This window comes from Nicotiana tomentosiformis, chromosome 6, assembly GCF_000390325.3.
Source record: "Nicotiana tomentosiformis chromosome 6, ASM39032v3, whole genome shotgun sequence".
Taxonomy (NCBI): Eukaryota; Viridiplantae; Streptophyta; class Magnoliopsida; order Solanales; family Solanaceae; genus Nicotiana; species Nicotiana tomentosiformis.
Genome location: NC_090817.1, coordinates 88,591,519 through 88,607,693, shown reverse-complemented (window position 1 = coordinate 88,607,693; position 16,175 = coordinate 88,591,519). Strand labels below are relative to the sequence as shown.

General features: G+C 38.4%; 1 protein-coding gene across 1 annotated transcript; it reads left to right on the top strand.

The window, feature by feature from the left end:
• Positions 1–13,454: 13,454 nt before the first annotated feature.
• Positions 13,455–14,839, top strand: LOC138894379 (uncharacterized). Its single transcript, XM_070179075.1, has 4 exons — positions 13,455–13,548; positions 13,731–14,119; positions 14,246–14,652; positions 14,740–14,839. Exons 1-4 carry the CDS (start codon positions 13,455–13,457, stop codon positions 14,837–14,839), a joined length of 990 nt encoding a protein of 329 aa, XP_070035176.1.
• Positions 14,840–16,175: the final 1,336 nt, after the last annotated feature.

The following is a 16,175-nucleotide window of genomic DNA, read 5'->3' as shown; positions in this document are numbered from 1 at the left end:
TTGGCTGAGTCAGCACCAGAAACTGCTTCTGAATATTTTGATGGTTCTCCAATTTCTTCAGTTTCCCGTGCAACTGAAAAAGCAAATGCAACATAATCTCCAAACCTTAATGATTGTTTACCTTCTCTTCTTGGTCTATGTTTGGCTATAGAATACTCCTCTTCTTATGGTTCAACTTCAGGAGTCTCAACTTCAGGAATTTCAGCTTCTGTCTCAACTTCAGGAGTTTCAACTCTATTTTGCTCCAAAGTTGATGAGCTTGGCTCAGAAGGAATGCCAATCTCAATCTCCACCCGGTTCTGTGTACTCTTTCCTTTATCTGTATTACAAGAACTAGAAAACTCTTTTCTAGAATGTAACATAGAGGATTCATCAAAGGTTACATTTCTGCTAATTATAAATTTTGGTGCCATGGGATCAGGATACCATAGTCGGTATCCTTTCACCCCAGATGCATACCCAAGGAAAATGTACTTTTTAGCCCTTGGCTATAATTTTCCATCATTTACATGCATGTATGCAGGGCAACCAAATATCTTTAAATCAGAATAATTAGCAGGAGTACCTGACCACATTTCCTCTGGAGTCTTAAAGTTCAAAGGTGCGGAAGAAGCTAGGTTGACAATATAACAAGTTGTAGAGATAGCTTCTGCTCAAAAGGCGTTTGTCAACCCAGCATTTGAAATCATGCAACGAGCCCTTTCCAAAAAAGTTCTATTCATCCTTTCTGCCACACCATTTTGCTGAGGTGTCATTCTCACAGTATGATGTCGAGCAATTCCTTCATTTTTGCAAAATTCGTTGAATTCATCATTATAAAATTTCAAGCCATTATCTGTTCTAAGCCGCTTAACCTGTTTTCCTGTTTGCTTCTCAATCAAAACTTTCCATTGTTTGAAATTTAAGAAAACATCACTTTTATTTTTCAGGAAATAAACCCAAACTTTCCTTGAATAATCATCAATGAAAGTTAATATATACCTGACACCACCTTTTGATGGGGTACGTGAAGGACCCCAAAGATCTGAATGAATATAATCCAAAGTACCTTTTGTTCTATGAATCGCTGGAGATTTGAAGCTGACTCTTTTCTGCTTCCCGAACGCACAATGTTCACAGAACTCCATATTTTCGGTACTTTGGCCACATAAGAGACCTCTTTTGCTGAGGATAGAAAGACCTTTTTTACTCATATGCCCCAATCACATATGCCACAATTTGGTGATGTCAGAATCTGATTTATCTGATTTTGAAGCTACAGCAGCACCTGTAACAGTAGATCCCAAAATAGTATACAACGTACCAGATCCGCGTGCTTTCATGATCACAAGAGCACTATGAGAAATTTTCAGAACTCTACCTTCACCTGTGTACTTGCTCCCAAGAGATTCTAGAGTGCCCAAAGAGATGAGATTTTTCTTCAAGTCAGGAACATGTCTAACATCGGTGAGAGTTCTCACCACACAATCGTGCATTTTGATTCGGACTGTACCTTTTCCAATAACTTTGTTGGCAGCATTATTGCCCATCAAGACAACTCCACCTCCAATAGATTCATATGTAGTAAATAAATCCCGACTGGGACACATATGATAAGAACAACCCGAATCTAAAATTCACTCATTGTTAGATTTGAAACAATTATTAGTTGCTAAAAAAATAGTTCCCTCAGTCTTATCAGCAGCTACACTTGCTTCGACAGTGTCAGTATTTTTGTGCTCATTTTTCTTTTCTGTATGCTTTTCTTTGTTTTTTAATTTAATGTATTCAGAAATAATGTGACCTTTCTTATGACAATATTTGCACATGACATTTCTGTATTTGGATTTTGACCTTGATTTAGGTTTCTCACTACTTGAATCTTTCTTATTGGATCTACCTCTTATGAATAAGTCTTCCTCTTGGTTCCCACTAGTTTCTCCAGTAATATCTCTATCTATTTGTTCTTTTGATTTCAAAATAGATTGATATCTTTATAAGAGATATTATCCTTTCCATAAAGCATAGTATCTCTTATATGTTTAAACGACTGGGGTAAGAAAACAAGCAATAACACAGCTTGATCCTCATCTTTGATTTCAGCATCTATGTTACTTAAATCCATAAGGAGAGAATCAAAAGTATCAAGATGTGTAAGTATAGAGGTACCTTCAGCCATACGAAAAGTGTAGAGTTTTTATTTTAGGTAAAGCCTGTTTTCTACTGTTCTTTTCATATATAGGGTTTTAAGCTTTTCCCATATGCCTTTGGCTGAGCTTTCTGCTGCAACTTCACGCAAAATCTCATTCGAAAGATTTAAAATAATACATGCTTTTGCCTTTTTATCTATGACGGTAAACTTCTCGTCCGTCATTTTATCCGGCATCTTCTCTTTTCCTTGCAGTGCCAAATCTAAGCCATCCTGAATTAGGATAGCTTCAATCTTTAATTGCCACATTCTGAAGTTTGCACTTCGGTCAAATTTCTCAACATAAGACTTTGTTAGAGTCATTTTGGCTATTTAAACTAACCCGGTTAGATCTGGCTCTGATACCAATTTGTTAGGATCGAGTTATCGGGTAGTGCAGAATTTAGCCAAATAGCGTTATAATGACAATAACAAAGATAATGCAAGTTGATAATAACGGCAATTAAAGAAGATAAAGAAGACACAAATTTAACGTGGTTCGGTCAAGGTGACCTACGTCCACAAGCGGAGAGGGGCAATTTTACTATACCAACAAGAGTACAAAAGAGAGTACAAAATTAGAGTAAATACTCTAATTAGTCCCAAATACGCCAAGAGAATAACCTCACAAGATCACTCCAAAGAAAGGGTTCACACAAGTATTTCCCAACACTCATTCTCTTACAAAATACTCTATAATAAAATAAAGGAGGAGAAAGAGATACAAGAGTGAAAAACTCTTGAATTGGTGTGTTTGCAAATGAGGAGAAGCTCCTCTATTTATAGCAAGAAATCCTTGGCCTAATAGTGGATATTATGTCATGTCAAATGTCACGATCCACAAATTTTATTATAATGGATATTATGTCATGACAAATGTCATGAAAATTTGGGCATATTACAAATGCGTTATACCATTAAGTTAATTAGTATAGTACAAAGTTATTGGTTACTTTTCCGATCATCTTGTACACATTGCGACAACAATCCAAGAAATAGTTGTTCATAATCAGGGAAGGGAAAAAATAAAAGAAAATATACTTGATACAGAGAAAAAACACTTAATTCCTAAACCACTAACTCTTTTATTTCCCGATATTAGTCTCTGGGTACCCGTATTGAGCATCCATCTCTATGAGTAATTTTATTCAAACAACCACATTCACCTATTTTAAAAATTGTATTTGAATATAATAAAATAAAAGTGCAACAATTCCCACATAGTAGTAATCAAGGGACAATTTCCATTTGTTAGGCATCTCAGCTAAGAACATACTTCTAGATTCTTCATGTATTTGTGGAAAAAAGGGCATGACACGTGGATCACCAGTAGGGCGACCAGTGGCACTTTCAATTAAGCGAATTAAAAAATTTAAGAAGGCACGGGAGAAACACCCCGATGTTTCTCAGAAAAGGTACCGGTCCCGATAACTGGAAAGGAGAAAATAGGCACGAGATGAATGAAGACCATAAAAGGGGAAAGTTCATGAATCTGCAATAAATAAGGGAAATCGACATTGATCTTGATTAAGTAGGGAAGCCGTTATGATTATGTATCCTTATATAATGACCCGATCCTTATTTGTAAAGACATCTGAATTATTATCAATATATGCAATGTGTCTTTTATTTTATTCAAAGTGTTCAAACCACAATTCTGGGAGAGATTAACGGTATACTTTAACCTTTCTTTCCTTATCTAGTATTTCCATTATTCTTTTTATTCTTTGAATTACTAAGAAAGTAAAATAATTTTGGTTATCAGAAACCCTATTTCTTCTTGATATTAGCTTTGATCGAGAAATCTATTTTTGGGTTAAACAAATTTGTCCCGTTACCGAAAATTTGATAATCTGTTCACTTTTCAAATTTCATTTTTAGCAACAAAATATGTTTGCTAACGAGAACAACCAGCCGAATCAGCAAGGTGGAACTCCACCACATCACACACCAACAACTACTCCTCAGCACTCACGAGAAAGTTCACCCTAAAGGTCCGCTTCATGTACTGATGGATAATAGGGAGGTGATCAAAGCGTCGAGCAGGATGCTTTAAAGCAGTTGATTGCACAACACATGAATGAAGCACTACGAGCTTTTGCTAGTGGATTACCCAACACATCACAAACTCCACCACTAGTTAATACTACCTTGGAAAATCCGCTTTCAGAACTCGATAATTTTGGAAGTGGAGAAGTGCCGAATGAATCCCGCAATAGAGGATCAGGTACACCGAATAATTCTAATTTACAAAGTTTAGTACTAACCTTGCAGAAACAGTTGAAGGAGAAAAATGAGCGTATAGAACAAATACTTGGCGTGCCTCCTCTGATCAAATGTGTGGATATTGACAAATATTTACAATAACCCTGGAAGCCAAGTGCAACACCTTTGCCAATTCCCAAAAAGTTTAAAATGTATGATATCCTTAAATATGACGGGACGTCCGACCCAAGGGATCACACTACTGCATTCACCACAGGGATGAAAGGCAATGATTTAACCAAGCAGGAGATTGAGTCAGTCTTGGTTAAAAACTTTGGCGAAACTGCCACGAAAGGGGCGTTAACATGATACTCAGTCTTACTTGAAAACTCCACTGATTCTTTTGTTGAGCTTGCAAATTTATTTATAAAAGCACATTCCGGGGCTTAAAAAGTTGAAAAAAGGATGGAGGATATCTTCAAAGTTAAACAGGGGAATTCAGAACTACTTAGAGAATTCGTAGATAGGTTCCAACATGAGAGAATAATGCTGCCACGAGTACCCGATAATTGGGAGATTATGGCATTTGCAAGCAATTTGAACAAGAAACGTTCAAAAGCCAAGAGGAGGTTGAAAGGAAGTTTATGGGAGTTTCCATCAACAACTTGGAACGATGTGTATAATTGATATAGTATGAAGCTGCGAATAGAAGAAGATACAGTTACACAGCCAAGGGCAGATGAAAGGCCAGGTAAAGACGCTCGGAATCAGAGAGAAGATCTGGTAAGAACAGGTACGAGCCTTACTTGGGACCTGCGGGGCGAGATTCCCGGCCTAAACAGGAGAATATATGTATTTATTCAAGATCAAGGCAAAAAGAGGCGAGTTCTTCTCCCCGATTAAAAAAGGAGCGAGATGCCCGAAGCAATGATTCCATCACTCAAGCAAGAATAGAGGATTATAGTTTTAATGTCAGTACTTCTGAATTGGTAGCTGGTCTAAGAGGAATGGGAGACAAGGTAAAATGGCCAAAAGAGATGAGGTCGAACCCGAACAAAAGAAACCCAGATTTCTGATGCGAGTTTCACAATGATCATGGACATTGAACATCAGACTCCAGGCTTTTGCAAGGGGAAGTTGAATATCTACTGAAGCAAGGTTATCTTATTGATATATTCAGCAAGTAAGGAAAATAATCATACATGAAAAACAGGCAAGAATCTCCAAAGCCTCCATCACCAAAGAGAACGGTAAACGTCATAACCGGAGGAGATGGAGTTAATGGGGTGACGTACACGCTTGCAAAAAAGGCATCAAAGGTCATTGTCACTTATGGGAAACGAGTTCGCCAAGTCTTGGAAGGTGACCGTATAGTGTTTGATGACGAAGACGCGGATGGCTTGATGATTCCTCACAATGATGCACTAGTATTATCTTTACTTGTACATGATACTAATGTTAAACGAGTTTTGATTGACCATGTTTCTTAGTGAATATCATTTTACTAAGAGTGGTAAATGAGATGCAAGCTAATGATAAGATCATACCAAAATCATGATCATTATCTGGGTTTCATAATTCAAGCGCCGTTATAAAAGGCGAAGTTGTGCTGGCTACATTTGTAAAAGGGGTCATCAAGGACACAAAGTTCTAGGTAATAGACAGGGACATGGCCTATAATATAATCTTGGGGAGGCCATGGATTCATGATATGGATGCTTTCCTATCCACGTTACATCAAGTTATAAAATTCCCATCACAGTGGGGGATTCGACAAATCTGGGGAAACCTAGATGTCTCGTATTTCTTGAAAAAATGATTCGATTGATGGGTGATCAACAAGCATCGCGAAGTATTAATTCAGTGGTGATTAAAAATACAATAGCCAACGATGCAGACGCAAAATAGCAATTAAAGAATTGAGTTGGGGACACTTCTATACATACCTCAACTGAAAGTACACAAGGTCAAACTAATGTGGATTCAAGACCTGATGTGATTCAAGAACCAGAGAGAAATAAGAACATCAAAATAACCACGAAGGAGCTCGAAGACGTAATATTATTTGTCCACTGGCGAGATAGAAAAGTTTACATCGGAGCAAACTTGAGCCAATAAATGAAAGGTAAGTTAATTAAATTTTTACGTTCTAACGCAAATTATTTTTCTTGGTCGCATTCAGATATGATAGGTATACCATCGGAGGTGATGACTCATAAGCTGAATGAGGATCCATTACACCCACATGTCAAGCAGAAGCAAAGGAAGCAAGGGGCCTTTAAAAATCAAGTGATCTAGGATGAGGTACAAAAACTTCTAAAAATTGGTTCAATATGAGAGGTAAAGTACCCTGATTGGTTAGCTAATACTGTTATGATTCCAAAAAAGAATGGAAAATGGTGAGTCAGTGTAGATTATACCGATTCGAATAAGGCTTGTCCTAAGATTTATTTCCTTTATCACACATAGAACAATTAATTAATTCTACTGCAGGTCATGAGCTTTTAAGCTTTTTAGATGCTTATTGTGGTTATAATCAGATAAAAATGGGCACTTTAGATGAGGAAAAAACCTCATTTATCATAGACATGGGACTTATTGCTATAAAGTCATGTCATTTGGCTTGAAAAATACTGGAGCCACGTATCAAAGATTGGTGACCAAAATATTTCAAGAACACTTGGGAAATATTATGGAGGTCTACATAGATGATATGTTGGTCATGCCAACACAGGAATGGGATCATTTTCAATATTTTGCTGAGATCTTTGAAATTCTCTGCAACTACAACATGAAGTTGAATCCAAAAAAGTGCGCTTTTGGCGTAGCTTCAGAATAGTTTTTGGGTTTTCTTGTTTCTAATAGGGGTATTGAAGTAAATTTTGCATAGATCAAAGCTATTGAGGAGATACCTAATGTATTCACGAGCAAGAAAGAAGTACAGAGGTTAACAGGTAGGGTAGCCACTATAGGAAGGTATATATCCAAGTCATCAGAGAAGTGCTTTAAGTTTTTTTTTCAGTAGTGAAAAAGCAAAATTAGCTTGAATGGACTAACGAATGTCAACAAGCTTTGGAGGACTTAAAAATGTATCTGTCAAATCCGCCCCTGTTAGCAAAACTAAAAGATGGGGAGATATTGCTCATCTACCTTGTTGTGTTAGAAGTGGCGGTAAGCGCGGTACTGGTACAAGAGGATAAAGGTAAACAATCTCCGATTTATTATGTTAGTAAGTCTTTAATAGATGTTGAGACACAGTATCCTCACCTAGAAAAACTTGGTTTAGCTTTAATTATGGCATAAGCAAGAATTATCAGGGAGGTTAGTGTTGCTCCCAAAAGCACATGCAAGTATACGTAGTCGTACAAGTAATAAAATGATAAGTCGAGTGTCGAACCCACAGAGACTTGTATTAACTACCCACTAAATTCACCAAGAATGTTATTCAGCTGAGTCAATCCGAGTTCAAAAGTGTGATTATACTAAACAATAATTCTAACTAGTGACTAAATTATCAAGCAGAAAAATGGTTGTTATGTATTCGGTGGAGACAAATATTCCAGGGTTGTGATCAATTCACCAATCCTATTGTGTTCTAGTTAACTCTCCCTTTCATACAATTCACTTATGGTTGCTAATTAATCGAATAATTGCTCTCGTAGCCTTCTCTTAAAGTACTACTCGCCTATTCAAAATAGATTAATGCCTATATTCCTATGGAATCAATCTATTAAGAACACATTAAAATTACGATATTTAATTAAGCACAGTGACTAGGTATATTTCTATCCTAACCACAAATCCGCCTCCCTCAGAGTTAAGATCACGCTCTCTTCAATTCTTCTCTAATCTAAACATGACTTTCCCAAGCATAGCATAGATAGTAAATAGAACCTAACTCCTGGTCAGACAATTAAGCAATTAATCAAAGAATTGAAGAAACAACCATATATTGGTGAATTATAATTAAGGTTAAGTCAACATTAAACAACAATATTCATGGCTACATCACAACCCCATAATTATGAGTTTTAGCCACTTATGATAATATCAATAATTTCACAAGAGTTGGATAATAAAATACTAAGAAAAAATAAAGAAAATCGAGATATCCTCGCTCCCGAATGTTTCTCGTGTGTATTTTTACTTCAAAATGGAGTCTCCTCTCTCAAAATAGGCTTAGTCTTGCTTTTATATGTGTTGGGTAAGTCTTGGACTGAGATAACCTTATCCTGGAGAAAGTTGGAGAAAGTCACCAGTGTTTAGGGCAGCGTGGGGCGCTAGCCCTGGCACTGGCCCTGGCGCTGGCCCTTTGAACATTCTGTAAGGCGCCACAGGTGGCGTGGGGCGCTGCCTGTGGCGTTGGAAGTCCACCTGTTTCATTTTTTCTCTGTTTTGGCTCTAATCTCGCACCTTTCGCCCCCTCTTGCCTATGGATGATTTCTACACATAAAAACACCACGAATTAATATAGATCAATACATTTTACATCCGAAATCCACAAAATACGAGTAAAACATGAGGTGATATACATATAAATATATATACTTTAAGCTAAGTATCAACACCCCATAGTTAGACTCTTGCTCGTCCTTGAGCAATGGGACTATCAAATACACCCCCAACAACGTACATATCTTAACTAGAGAGGAACACTTCAATTTTTAACCATACACTCTACCCTTGACTATGATCGATACTGGTAATCAAGCATGGACATACAAAATTCACATTCTTTCTGTTTTAAACATGTCCAAGTATATCCATTTCAATTCAATCAATTCAAATAACCTATCTGTAACCACCCTACCTCTAGAGCTGACTCGTTACCACTAAGCACCCTCACTTGCGCACTCACCCAACAAGAGAAGTTTACAACATTACCAATCCTTCTTGAGATCATGCGTCCTCACCAACAAACAAAAGAATGAATATAGAATAGTCCACACATTCAAGTATGCCTTTGAACATAATTTAAGGACATCACACAATTGAACAAAATTCACTCACTCTCACAAAGAATTCATGTGCATTCCGTGGTCGTACCATAAGCTTGCCCGTAGTGCATATCTCTACTAATATAAGCTAGTCAAATCTAGGATCAATTAGGACTTTAAGGTTGTAATGTAGGTTAAGGGACGGGTAGTATATATTTAGGAATAATGACTAACCTTCATAAGTACTTTAATACACTACACTAAAAAATCGAGCACTTCTTCTTCTCAACTAATTCACTTATCATACACCATATATATCATAGTCTCTTTTCAAATAAGCACCTATGTATTTCCACTGGCACGGATTAGTAAGATTAGGAGGTGTGATTTTCTACATTATTTGAACTATTATATTTGTTTCCTTCTTGCAATTTTTTCTCACATACTCCATACATTAAGATTCATCGGCTAGTGACCTTTTTTTACAATTTTAGTGCACCTTAAGGGCCCATCCATGGTTCCACTCGAAAGCTACTCCCCAATCTCTCACCTTACTTCTTTTAGCGACTAATTACCTTAGGAGGTGAAGGTTCAACAATCTCGAATTAAGAATAAAATAGGGATACGACTTGTAATGCGGGTGCCAAAGAAAAGGTATATAGGCTCAAAGGGGCTAGCAACGGAAAATTTTATTTTTATGTGACAAGCACATCTATGATCAAGAAAGAAATGCCTACGTCATCTCCTAGACTAACTCAACTTAATGATTTCTCTTCGATTAACACACAGGGCAAGTTCTAGACTACACAGGATAGCACATAAAATCACAAATCCTCAGACACACACATTGCAAATGACTCAATCAAGACAGTTATGTTCAACTCTCAAGTCCAGCAAGCACATATAATTGGGAAATTTTAAGCAATATTGCACTTTGTGGCATACAAGTCAAACAACTGAGAGAAGGCGTCACAGAATATGCTATTTATTTTACTTAGGCATCACAATTCAAATCAAATGTACAGGAAGATAGATCGCATGTCATAGCCTAATGTGCCAACACCAAACATGTCACTAGGCATCTCAGAGCAACTCAGTTTCTTCCTAACCTACTCCTAAAAAACAAATAAATACCCGATTCGAGCTACACCCTTGGAAAAGAACCGACGCCTAAAGAAAAACCAAGGGATAGTACCTAACTATCCTAAAATGGAAAAAATCTTTTTGGGTATTTTTAGTCGGACTTTATCCCTCAAGAAAATTGTTCAACAGATCCATCGTCGGGAAAAGTCCAAGCTTTTCTATTTATTTTTCTTTTTTTCTTTTTGTATTTTGTTTTCTTTCTAAAAACAAACGAGACTATGTAAAAACTCATTAAACGAAACAAATTTATACAATTTATACTATGTACATCACAAGAAGTAGTTCTCCCACCCCACACTTAGCATATGCATAGTCCCCGATGCATGTGAAAATGTAAAGCAGAGTAGGGTGAAAAGAAAACTCCCTGCTAGTCAGAGTCCTCCTCTTCAGCATGCCCGCCATCCGCAACTCCGAGCGTATCATCATCAGGTCCCAGGAGCACCAAAGCCATGGGCCCCGTGACATCATCACCAATCTCATCCTCCGTGTCGGAGCCTTTGTGAGTGTTTTCGTCCTCCGGAGGGTAAACAGGACTGCCATGTGCAATCCCCAACATCTCTTTGGAAGAACTAGATAAATCATTGCATAAATGCATATTCTCCTCATATGATACACCCATCCTGCTCATGAGTACATTTAAGGAGTTATAGTCATGTTGAAATTCTCGTCTTTTTCATTCTGTGCTGCCTGAGTGAGCTTAGACGTATTCTCCAACAGAGATATGATGTCTAATAGCCCTTTAGGAGCCTCCACCACCTCGTCATACCCGGGGTATTCCAGCACCTCCCGGAAGTGCATATACTGCGTCGACAAGTTTCCAAAGAAAAACCTCTTAATCTGCCACCCAAATCATGTGCGGTCATTTTCATATCAAAGTATCTCTCCAATCAAATCAACAAAGCTGTATTAGGTTTTTTTTCTCTCAAATTTCCGCCGTCACTGTAGCAGTGAACAGTGCCAAACAGTACCGTGAACAGTAACTTCGTCACTGTTCATCGCGGACAAAGCTGGAGCTTAGGCTTCAATGGCCACAATGGCCGGCGACCAACCAGCTTTTCCGGCTGGTGTGCCCTCCCCCAACGTTGCACAACAACATACAACAACTAACTCCAACCGAGCTCCTCTAGATTACTCGAAGATTTTGAAACCAAATTCTTTAAATCCTCCAGCGATGGCTACTGCTGCAACTTCAATTCAACCCATTCCACTGCGACGAGGAGTGTATTTGAATGGCTAACCAGTGGTTAAATTCACAGAGGCAGAAGTATATTGAATGAACGTGATTGAAGGCCTCCAATATGCTGTCGTTGGCAAGCTTTCATATGGTTCTCCGGAGATTCACGAGCTTCGCCGAATAATTCCAACTCAATGTGGTATCAAAGGTGAGTGTAATATCGGATTCCTTAGAGATCGTCATGTGTTAATTAGATTAACTCTATGGAAAGATTTCCTCCATTTCACATCGAAGAGTACGTACTACATCAAAGCCAAAGATGGGTATGAATACTAATTGCGTACTCTTATCTACGATGCAAAATTTAAGGCGGGTGAAGAAACTCCGATGGCGATGGCGTGGATTTCTTTTCCCGGACTGCTGCCTACCTTTGTTGTAAAGGAAACTCTATTTTCTTTGGCTACAGCTGTGGGAAGTCCAGTGTGTCTTGACGCGGCAACTACAAACAAAACTAGGCCAAGTTGCACAAGAGTAAAAGTTCTTGTCGATTTGTTCGCCAAACTACCTAAAAAGGTGCGATTGGATATCGATGATGAAGCTTCTGGTGGTGTTCAAACAAAATGGGTGAGAATTCAGTATGACATGCTACCAAAATATTGTAAGGAGTATAAACTACAAGGATATGATGAAATTGAATGTTGGCATTTGCACCCCGAGCTTATTGAGAATCGAAGCAGCAAGAAAAGGAATGATCTTGCTGAGTTGAACAACTGGAATTCTGCTGTTGATGAACAAGGAAAAACCAAAAACCACATTACCCCTTTAATGATTCTCACGAGTGGAAAAGTAGTCGGGAACGTAGGTGCACAGTGGAAGGAAGTTCAGGATAATCGGGGAACCAACAAAAATAACAAAACCCAGGTACAAGGGCAAACTGGCAATGCAATCATGCCAGTGAATGCTGGTGTACAGCAGGTGCACAATAACTTTGCACTGATGGAGGTCGAAGAAGATCAGACAAACAAGTTTCAAACAAGGAATGAATTTACAGTATTAGAGGAGGAACAAAGTGATATAAATGAGAACAACCAACTGGTTTTGGTGGGGGGGAAAAACCAGTCTTCAGTTCTAAAGATGGTCCTACTGCTTCTGGGATTTAGTCCACAATCGACTGGGTTCATAGAAGGTTTGGGACTAGCAAAGAGGAGCTAAAACAACTCAATGTGACCACAAACCAATCTTGTCATGCGATTCCATCTCAAACTTTTAAAGATTTTGGGCGGATGGAGGATCTTGATGAGGTAAACTCTACAAAGGTCTTATGGAGCAATGCAGTTGAGGTTAAGAATGATCAGCTGGGCAAAAACAAAGATAATATAAGATAAGGTTAAGAATGACAACAATCCAAGCTCACCTGGCTATAGGTTGGCGACGCCAGGCCTAAAGCCAGGCTCACCTGGCGATAGGCTGGCGATGCCAAGCCTAAAGCCAGGCTCACCTGGCGACGCCAGGCCTAAAACCAGGTTCACCTGATGAGGCAGCTACAGTAAACCCTAACCTTAGAGCCACTGGAGAGATTTTGGCCTATGTAGATGGTGTTCCAGCGTATGTCCATGAGCTACAATTCAAGGAGTATGAACAGGCTGATGAGCAGGCAATTGTTCCAAGAGCATCCAGGGAAATAGAAGAAGTTCCTATGGAATCTGGCACTGATCAAACCATGCAACTACATCTTAATATTCTAACCAAGACTCATCTACAACATTTACATGATTTAGTTGCACACAATGTGACACCAATTGATGAATACTTATTGAGATAAAATTCAATGGAGGATGAAGGAGATGATGAGTCTACTGCCGAAAACTTCAAACAAGTGGCTAGGGAAGGGGATTTATCACCCACAACTAGTGCTAAAGGAGGTAAAAAAACTAAGAAGAATCAGAGTAAAGATTCACCACAACCTTCAAGAATAATGCCCAGGAGGGCAGCTTCTCTATCTAGATGATGATCAAAACATTAATATGGAACATAAGGTCTGTGAATACATAACATGCCTTTCCTAGGGTGACCAATATGAATAGGGAGCATAATTTTTGTGTAGTTGCATTGATGGAGCCTTTTCAAAAGAAGGGACTCATTGATAGATATAAAAGGAGGTTGAATATGGAGACTGCTTATACAAATATTAATGGGCAAATATGGTTATTCTTCAATGCAGTGGTGGAATGGGAATTAGTGGAGGATATTGAGCAACAGGTGACTGTGAGAGTGTTTTACCATGACCTGGGGCAGCACATGATGATGACATTTGTTTATGCAAAATGTTCAGCAATGGAGAGGTTGGATTTGTGGGATCACTTGTATTATTTAGCAAGTGATATGGAATTACCATGGTTGGTAGGATGGAATTTTAATGTGTTATTGCATGAAGATGAGAAAATAGGGGGACTTCCAGTACTCCCTCCTGAATATAAGAATTTTGCATTTTGTGTAAACTCTTGTGGTTTATTTGAGCAAGGGTACAAAGGAAGACCATTCACATGGTGGAATGGGAGATCCAATGGTGAGTGTATATTCAAGAGATTGGATAGGATTTTTGTGAATTTGCCATTTCAGAACATGTTGCCAACTATTGAAGTTGAGCATTTAATCAGAACTGGATCAGATCATGCACCATTGCTAATGACATGTGGGGTGCAGACAACCAAGTTTGTCAAGCCTTTCAATTTCTTGAAATTTTGGACAAAGCATTCTACATTTATGAATGTGGTGAGGCAGAATTGGGAAGCTGATTTTATAGGGTATCAGTTTTTGATGTTCAAGCAGAATATCAAGAGGGTGAAGGCAACACTATCAAAATGGAATAGGGAAACATTTGGTGATATCTTCAAGCAATTGGCTATTTTGGAGGACATTGTTAGGGTGAAGGAGATGTTGTTTGAAGAAGAGCCTATAACTGAGAATATGATTGTGCTTCAAAAGGCTCAATCTGAATTGAAGAAATACTTGAATATTGAGGAGCAGTATTGGAAGCAAAAAGCTGGGATGAATTGGTTTGCTGAAGGAGATAGGAATACAAGTTTCTTTCACAACCATGTCAATGGCAAAAGAAAGAAATTGCAACTGAAGAGGATCAAAAGTGGCAGTGGGGTATGGAGTGAAGACCAGGAGCAATTGGCTACAGCTGTAGTGGACTTCTATAAAAAATAGTTCACAAATGAAGGTGATGCTTCTGAATTTCCCTTGCTCAATAATGTACCTTCAATGGTCACTATGGATCAGAATTTGGAACTTAGCAGATTGCCAACAATTGAAGAAGTAAGGGCAACAATTTTTGAGCTTAGTGGGGAGAGTGCTAGTGGCCCTGATGGATTCACTGGCTTGTTTTATCAAACATGCTGGGATGTTATTGGTGCTGATATACACAACATGGTGCTACACTTCTATGGAGGAGCTGCATTGCCTAAATCCATCACTCACACCAATCTAGTGTTGCTGCCCAAGAAACCTAGAGTTAAGACCTTCTCTGACTTAAGACCTATTAGTTTGAGCAACTTCATTAACAAGGTTTTGTCTAAGGTGTTACATGACAGATTGGAGATTTTTTTGCCATCTCTAATAGCTCCTAATCAATCCGGATTTATAAAGGGTAGGAGTATATTTGAGAACATCTTATTGACTCAAGAAATTGTCACTGACATAAGGTTAAGGGGAAAGCCAGCTAATGTGGTGATCAAGCTTGATATGGCTAAGGCCTATGATAGGGTCTCATGGAAGTACTTATTGCATGTGCTAAGGAAGATGGGATTTTCTGAACACTTCATTAACATGGTGTGGAACTTGATGTCAAATAACTGGTATTCAGTATTGGTGAATGGGCAGTCCTCAGGTTTCTTTAAGTCGACAAGGGGTGTGAAACAAGGGGATCCCCTATCTCCAGCATTGTTCATTCTGTCAGCTGAGGTACTTTCTAGGTCTTTGAATAAGCTTTTTGAAGATAAGTCATTTGTGGGATTTGGAATGCCTAAGTGGTCTGATTCTTTAAACCACTTGGCGTATGCTGATGATACGATAATATTTGCATCTGCTCATCCTCCCTCTTTGAGCAAGATTATGGCAGTGTTGGGGAACTATGAGAAGATATCAGGTCAGATGATCAACAAAGATAAGAGTTCATACTACATGTATTCAAAGGTTGCTAGTGGATTGTTTCAGGCAGTTGGAGCTATTACAGGATTTACAAGAGGTAAATTCCCCTTCACATATCTAGGGTGTCCTATTTTTTACACTAGAAGGAGGAAGGAATATTATGAGGATCTTATCAAGAAGGTGAAGGCTAAATTGCATTCATGGAAAGGAAAACTGATGTCATTTGGAGAAAAGGCAACACTCATCTCTAGTGTATTGCAAAGTATGCCAGTTCACATGTTATCAGTCCTTGATCCACCAAACAGCATCCTGGGGCATCTACATAAGACTTTTGCTAGGTTTTTTTGGAGCACAAAGGAAGAAGGGAGAAGCAGACACTGGGCTTCATGGAAAAATC

What these genes read in the sequence shown, in the direction of transcription:
- LOC138894379 (XM_070179075.1), top strand. Translation starts at nt 13,455, where the DNA reads ATGGAGGATGAAGGAGATGATGAGTCTACTGCCGAAAACTTCAAACAA. An exon ending in CACAACTAGTGCTAAAGGAG is followed by an intron (nt 13,549 to 13,730) that starts GTAAAAAAACTA and finishes ATTTTTGTGTAG; the next exon opens with TTGCATTGATGGAGCCTTTT. An exon ending in TACTTGAATATTGAGGAGCA is followed by an intron (nt 14,653 to 14,739) that starts GTATTGGAAGCA and finishes CAATGGCAAAAG; the next exon opens with AAAGAAATTGCAACTGAAGA.